At 50.2% G+C, this 8,333-nt stretch overlaps 1 protein-coding gene across 1 annotated transcript in view; it reads right to left on the bottom strand.

Moving 5' to 3' along the window:
- Window positions 1-6,677, bottom strand: part of LOC106821056 (protein FAM117B-like) — a 144,747-nt gene extending 138,070 nt beyond the window's left edge. Inside the window, exon 1 of the mRNA XM_014825697.1 lies at window positions 5,658-6,677. Coding sequence (XP_014681183.1) covers window positions 5,658-5,721 — 64 coding nt within the window. The 5' untranslated portion in view covers window positions 5,722-6,677. The remainder of the gene's footprint in view (window positions 1-5,657) is intronic.
- Between the last annotated feature and the right edge of the window lie 1,656 nt (window positions 6,678-8,333).

Here is an 8,333-nt window from a genome sequence, read left to right as displayed (position 1 = left end):
TAATACGTACTTACGTACGTTACGTCGTCGTACCTTCCTAAACGTAAACGTAACGAAACGGTTAGGTAAGTATAACCTACCGTTACCGTACCACACTACACACACACACACACACACACACACACACACACACACACACACATACGTGTGTGCGTAGATACGCATGCACGCATACGTCCACAAAAGTCACAAACCCTCGAATTCACAACCTTCTGGCCGAATACAGTACCAGGCGCAGGAATTGTGTATCACCTGCGAAATTGACCCGTGGCAGCAAGCAGACACACTCTGCACCGTGCATCCCGCTCGCCCACACGCACGCACGCACACACACAAGTACGCACGCACACAAGCTTGGTCCACGCTTGTATTGACCATCAACGGGACATACACCATACTGACAAGCAAACGTGAATCGAGAATACGTGCGCGTTACTCGATGGTTTTGCTAACCAGAGAACAGGTCCCGATGAGCAATAAACGGGTTCTGGCATGAAAAAAATCATCCCTAAAAGCTAACACGCGTTTATTCAAATATGGTCAATAAACTTGCGCAAACTGAAAGCCACGGCGCACAATGTACGCAACACAGCCCGGGCCCCCGTGTTATTATTATACGAAATTCAACTGTGGAAAATCGTATACAATACGCAAACAGATAGCTATCAACTATCTCGCACGAATATGAACGCATTATGCAAAACAGGTGAACGGAGGTGGAACATCTAACGAGGTCATATACCTTCCCCGCTGCCGGCGCACGCTGTTTATGCCAAAAATGAGTAAGGGGGGAGAGAAGAGAAAGGAGAGAGACAAGGAGAGGATGGGGAGCAGATGGATGAGGAATGGAGGGAAAGGGAGAGAGATAGGTAAGAAACGGACAAAAACGAGATAGTGAGAAACAGGGAGACAGTGGCGCTGGGTGGAATCGATCGAGTATCGCCAAGAGAAACAGACAAGGAGAGAGAAAGAGATGCAGAGAGGGAGGAAGAGAGGAGGCGGGGGAGGGAGAGAGAGGAGAAGGTAATTATTCTGTGGCACGGTTGGCAAGCGCTGATCGGCTGTCGTGCACAGAGTGCAAGCACCGCGGTGCACGTGCACACATGCAACAAATTGCATTTTGTTCCATTTCAGCTCTCCATGAATAATTCATCGTGACGACATTTGGCAAACAACGAGCGCAATCATTTTCATACATTTTAAACATGTTCAATCAATTTATTGTTTAGGGGGGGACACATCCAGCCAGGTTTCCCTCGCCCCCAGTAAAATGTGAATTCGAGCGAGGTAGCATCGTCATTGAAAACCGCAGCAGCAGCACTATAGCTCTAGATAGCCCGTGTACAGTTGCCGCAGGTCCTGCAGCAACTGCACGCGGGCTATACAGAGACTAGAGCTACAGCACCACCAGCAACAGCACCACTACCACCACCAGCAGCAGCAGCAGTAGTAGCAGCAGCAGCAGTAGTAGTAGTAGTAGTAGTAGCAGTAGCAGTAGCAGTAGCAGTAGCAGTAGCAGTAGCAGTAGCAGTAGCAGTAGCAGTAGCAGTAGCAGCAGTAACAGCAGTAGTAGCAGTTACTAAGCAGTAGCACCAGCAGCAGTAGCAGCAGCAATAGCAGTAGCAGCAGCAGTAGTAGTAGCAGCAGCAGTAGTAGTAGCAGTCGCAGCAGCAGCAGCAGCACCACCACCACCACCACCACCAGCAGCAGCAGCAGCACTAGTAGTAGCAGTTACTAAGCAGTAGCAGCAGCAGCAGTAGCAGCAGCAGCAGTAGTAGTAGCAGTACCACCACCACCACCAGCAGCAGCAGCAGCACTAGTAGTAGCAGTTACTAAGCAGTAGCAGCAGCAGCAGTAGCAGCAGCAGCAGTAGTAGTAGCAGTACCACCACCACCACCAGCAGCAGCAGCAGTAGTAGTAGCAGCATCCGTAGCAGCAGCAGCAACACCAGCAGCAGTAGTAGCAGCAGCAGCAACAGTAGTAGCGGCAGCAGCAGTAGTAGTAACAGCAGCAGCAGCAGTAGCGGACGCGTGCAAGACTTCGCGCGAGTAGCTCGTCGACTAACAGACAACTGGTATTTTGTCGCAAATAGGTTTTAATCAAATTCCGTTGAATTTTTGTCATCATATCGCTACCGCAATAGCAGCGCGCGCACACAAGAGCGGTGCCAATTGAACCGACCTCTATATACTCTGCATGCAGTTAATACGCACAATACACGCGCGGCGCAATGCGCTGCAATCGGTATACTTTCACAATAAAAATCAGCATCTGTCTACATAATACCGCCATCGACCGCGTACGTACAATTTTACAACAGAGGCAGCAATAAAGGCGACAACCATTACGGCATGCGTGGGAGATTCGCATTTCTACAGTTGTGTGCTGTCGTTGTTTAATTCCACAAACCCAGTTATCGGGCTGTAAAAATAATAATATTGACCGATGACTGTTGTTGGTTGGACTGGGTACCTCGGGAAACTCAAAGACTATAAAATATTATTGCTCTTTGTTGCTTGGCGTGCACGAATCTGCAGGCTGTGCAAACACGATCACGCGTTCGTGTAGACTATATTTATGTGAGACTGAGAGTATATATATATATATATATATATATATATATATATGCGTAACACATAAACAGTCGGCAGCAAGCACGCCCTTCAACGTGTTTTCACTACATGATTATGTCATAGGTCTTGATCTCAGTCTCAGTCGATCACGCCACGGCTTCTTTTGCCCATTATTGGCCACTTCTTTTGCCGCGCGATTTTTTCCGAGGTTTTGCGACTACGTTAACTTTTCAGACCGGTCGATAGCTTAATCAGCTATTACGCGTTAGCGTCTTACCCTCAAAAACACACGAGCAGTGCAACTGCGCAGATGTGGGATTAATTAACTCGTTTATCCGGCCAATTACGACGCGTTCCGCGACCATTTCAACTTCGAATAAAATACATCAAAGTCTAGAACACACAAAAACCTTCTCGAAATGCTTGCTTGCTGCCCGGTTCAACCCGTTTCCCCCGTCGCCTCGCTATTTGGGCGGAGTTTCCTGTTGCGGAACGAAGGACAGACAACTACGCGGGCAGAGAGAGAGCGAGAGGGGGAAGAGAGAGCCCGCGCGGGGGGGGAGAGAGAGCCAGAGAGAGAGCGCGCGAAAGAGAGAGAGAGAGAGGGTGAAATAGAAAGAGACACAAACAGACAGACAAACAAAGAGAGAAAGATAGATAGAGAGAGAGAAAGAAAGAAAGAGAGAGAGAGAGAGACATTAAACAGAGAGAGAAAGAAAGAAAGAGAGAGAGAGAGAGAGAGAGAGAGAGAGAGAGAGAGAGAGAAAGAGAGAGAGTGAGAGCTACTTGCTACTTGCTGCTGAACTTCATTTGTGCTGTGCGCTGCTACCATGCAGAGACGATTTAATACACGTCTTCAACGTCGGATCTAGTTATGAACGCAATTAATCTTAAACGCTGCCAGCGACGGCGCGCTGCAAATAAATTTCAGACGGCCGCGTATACCTGCTCGAAAACGACATTTTAATTTCTTCCTTGTGCGCCCGAACCTCGTAAGCACCCCCTCAGGGAGAGGGTGTTCAAACTCGAGGCGTCATCAGCACTGCTCGTATATATCTCTACGTTCGTTGGCATACAAGTAGGCTCTGCGGAAGGTTCGGGCACGTTCGCGCGGCTGAGTATGAGTCGGCGAGCATCGGAGCATGTATGTACTAGCTGCCAGGTAATGTACGTGTGTGTGTGTGTGTGTGTGTGTGTGTGTGTGTGTGTGTGTGTGTGTGTGTGTGTGTGTTCGTGTGTGCGTGTGCGCGCGCGTGTGTGTGTGCACTCTCGCAATAACTTTGAAGCACCCTGATTAAACAGCTGTGGGTCGCTCCGCCCACAGGCACTTGGAACGTCTCAATAAAAAAAGGTAAATAAACACGAAATGTATTTACTACCAAAGTCTTAATATTTCTCTACTCTATTTCGCCTATCATCACCTGTAAATGCCGGTCAAATGCTCATCTGCAACACACAAGTACACCGCACGCTAGCTGCTGCACACTGACACATAAATATATATTGGTAGTAAATGACTTTGGTAGTAAATACATTTCGTGTTTATTAACCTTTTTTTTATTGAGACGTTCCAAGTGCCTGTGGCTCCGCCGGGGCCTGAATTCACACCTAACCACGGCCTAAACCACACACGGCAGCCACGCTTGCACGTACGTGTGCGCCCGCACGCCCGCACGCATGCAGACACACACGCGCACCTGTGACACTCCCTTCCATCAGTACAAGTGTAGGCGAATATTTTCGTTACATGCACTACGTAACTTTTGTGTCTATAATTGGGCCTATTTACACGATGCGTCCTAGACGTACGTCCAAAACGCACCGTGTAGCCGCTTCCCCTAGCACGGTATTGCTGCACGAATAGGAATAAAATATTTTCACGCGTCAATTTAACGCATTCAGCTGCTAGCTAGCGAAACCATTGGCTGCAGATTCAAGCAGATTCACCCACACTCTCACACTGTACATATATAATATATATTACATTCATCATATAATAAACATTTCGCAATAAAGAAAAGATAGTAGGACTACTACACTATGATATATGTACAGTGCGAGTGTGAGATGCGCATCTACACCCCCCCCCCCCTACACACACACACACACGCATTGCCCCATGCATGCACGCGAATGATATACAACACTTAGTAGGTCAAAATCTTGGCAATACCGAATATATAAACTCTCTATGGAAAAGATGAGAATCACCAAGTCCGGGTATAACTTCAATCGCAAACTAACAACGCGACATCAATTTAGGAAATCGGCAAAAACAGCTTCATTCTCGCACTTGTATTCGCTATAGACTTGTCGCGTTGAAAATAACGCGACTTTTATTTCAGCCGAAAAAAAAACTAGCGTCATCGTGACAAAATCCGTTCAATCGATACGTTTACCAGGTAAATTCATTTTACGTCTCCGCGTCTACACCCGCGATGTAAACCGCCCTGGCACACATGCACGCACACTTTCCCGCACGAACGCACGCGCGAACATACACACGCGTTCATGGATATAAGCGCTGACCACAATTCATTTTCGCAAATGTGAGCACACACGCGCATGTACGGCATCCCGCACGAACGCACGCACGCACGCACGCGTGCGCACCCTCACCCGAACAAATTTGACAAAGATGCGTTTTGTGAACATTACGCAATGTACCGTATCCATGCATGGATGCACATGCACTACACTGCAGTGTTATTACTATATTAGTCCGCCTATGCAATTTTAAGGAGTGCTAGCTAGCTAGCTACAGCATCACGCGAGGACCGACTTGCATCGGAAAACGCGATGCAACACACTACTGTACTAAGGGAAATTTTGCCTAGGTGTAGTATACGCCGGCGTCCCGGCATTAAATTTCTCCGCGGGGTTTACTGCGTAAAACTGTGCCGAGTCTTCTTATCTCGTACACGCGATTCAAGGACAGATATGTGTGTACACAGATCATGTGGGTCATCGGCGAGTTAACTGCTACAGTCAGTCATTCGTACATCGAGCACAATACCGAGTAAGTAAGTACGCAGCGTTATGCCTTTAAGTACACCGAGTTACAGTACTAACGCGGGAACTTACCTAAAGGAGACCTCTGAAACCTGTTGGCCTTCGTGCCACCCAGCATTCTGTCTGGCCTGTTCATGTAGTCTGTACTCGCCTGCACCGACCGAACACACACTCACGCACGGCCCGGTGTTCTCTACACGCAGCGCTGACTAGGCGGTGGATGGAGGCGCACACACTGTACCACCGAGCACTCTCTGTACATGTACGTCCGTCGTCTGCCGGTTGCTCTGCGATAATGAATGGCAGGCACACGCTGTTCGCTTCGTCGAAACAACGTCGCCGCTCACGTCGTCGGCTGGGAAGCGGTCATCAGATCTCGCATGCCTCGCTGTACACGTCTGTCCGCTACGGCCGCCGGTGAACAAATGCGTGGCGCGGCGATCGGGAGGGAGGGAGAGTCGTGCGCACCACCAGCACACTGACCAGTCAGCCGTCAGACAGACGACAGCTCGCTCGTCGCTCGTCGCTCGTCGCCGTCCACTGTTCGTTATATGACGTGTGTGTGTGTGTGTGTCGACCACGAGCGATCACGTAGAATAGAAGCAGTACAACGCTGCGATTGCTGCTCGCTCGCTCGTTCTTCCCCTCTGTGCAGAAACGCTCTCTCGTTCGTGTGTGAGCAATGCGATAGATACAGTCAGTCACGACGAGGGAAGCTGGCTGATTGCATGTACGCTACTGCCGACCTCCGTGGTTTCTACACGGCTGTGCGCTATCACACGCAGCACCGCTACCGGTAGTGAGTGAGTCCGTGCGGGTTAAATGCAACACGAGATCGAGAAAAACAAACGCAGCACCGAAGTCACCGCGAGTACTGCACCGAAATCTACTCGAATTTGACACGAAATTAATGAACGATAAGTTTCATTGGCACACTCACATGTGGTTCGTGAACACGCACAGCTTATATCATATATATATATATATTTATTTAAGTACAACTATATACGACGATACTACGCACGACAGACATTTACAGTTCCAAAAACGCACACATAAGCGGAGCTCTTGCGATAGACGTGAACACGACGGCAGCTGGCAATCCACTGGCAGCCGCACGCGAGCTGCCGGCCACCTAGCAAGCGCAGTGTATCTTGGCGCGCTGCCAAGTCGGCGCACACGTATAAAGTCGGCGTGTGAGTTGTGCGCAGCCACACTGCGCCTTTGTGGCTGGCCTATAGCGGAGCCAGGCATGCGGGATGAATGAAAACCGATGTAAATTGCACGCGGCCGAGGGAAGAGAGAAGTCCGTAGTACAAAGCCTGTGGTAAAACTGCAGAATCGGGAGCTCCAGCGAGATAAAACCTGTTCAGATATCAGCTACATTAGTAGTAACAGCCGCAGCAGCAGCCGGGGCGGTGGTACGCAGTCAGTACGTAGTTAGTTAGTCCGTAGGCGAGCCGACGTTTTTAACCGTTATCGGCTTCTAGTTTATATGAATGCGATTGCTTTTTCAGAAAGCAGGAAACGTGCGCATGCATGGCTGGCTAGCGTTGATCGCTGCTACTTGTATCAGTCAGCATGCTACCGCCGCAACTACGTACGCGCTTCAATCAGTCATCTCACCCTACTAGCCCCCACCCACCCCCACCCCAATCAGTCATCTCACCCTACTAGCTCCCACCCACCCCCACCCCACCCACACGCGCTTCAATCAGTCATCTCACCCTACTAGCCCCCACCCACCCCACCCCACCCACACGCGCTTCAATCAGTCATCTCACCCTACTAGCCCCCACCCACCCCCACCCCACCCACACGCGCTTCAATTTAATCAGTCATCTCACCCTACTAGCCCCCACCCACCCCCACCCCACCCACACGCGCTTCAATCATTCAACTCACCTTACTAACCCCTTCCCCCCACCCCACCCCACCCCACCCCAAAAAGACACCCACCCCCACGCGCTTCGAACAACGATTCGACCGTGATGCGACCGTGATGCGACCGTGATTCGACCGTGATGCGACCGTGATGCGACCCAATAATAAACGCCGTTGCCCCGCTATCGCAGGAAACCTCGATTGGTCTCGCGCGCGGTCGGCGCGTCTCGGGTCTCGAGAAGAAAAGAAGGAAGCTGCGACGAAGATTAATCTTGAGTAATTCACGAGGCGTTGCGATGCGACGTGTCCCGCGTCCGTCAAGGCAAGACGGCGGCGGCGTTTTGTTTCGTCGCGAGGAAGGATCCACTCTCGTTCGGCGAGCACGGCGGCTTAGTCGCATCAACCACCCTCCTTCCCTCCCTCCCTCCCTCCCTCCCTCCGGCAAAGCGTAAGCCGCCGTTAAGGAATTGCATTTTGTTAATTACATGCGGCGATATTCACGACACGTCCGTAGCGGCAACTGATGAGAGCGCGAGGCGGCGGCGGGTGCATCGGGGGCGACGCGCAATACTGAATACACCCTATTTTTCGCGTACATATATATTTTCGCGAATTCAGACTCTACGGACAATTTCGCAAGTGGTTAATTTCGCGGTCGGTGAAATATGAATTATTCGGTATGAATTATTCGCGTGCTGTTATTTTCGCGGTCGGGGGACGCGTTCGCGAAATTCGCGAAATTTAAACCACTGCGAAATATACAGCGTATACAGTACTTCATCATGTGCCATCCGCAGATAAGGCCTGCGGAATTATCAACAACGCATTCGCACAGATCGAACGCTCGCATCCGCCGCAGCGATT

This window comes from Priapulus caudatus, unplaced genomic scaffold, assembly GCF_000485595.1.
Source record: "Priapulus caudatus unplaced genomic scaffold, Priapulus_caudatus-5.0.1 Scaffold57, whole genome shotgun sequence".
Lineage (NCBI taxonomy): Eukaryota > Metazoa > Priapulida > Priapulimorpha > Priapulimorphida > Priapulidae > Priapulus > Priapulus caudatus.
The sequence above is the reverse complement of the archived record's forward strand: the minus strand, read 5'-3'. Positions and strand labels throughout refer to the sequence as shown.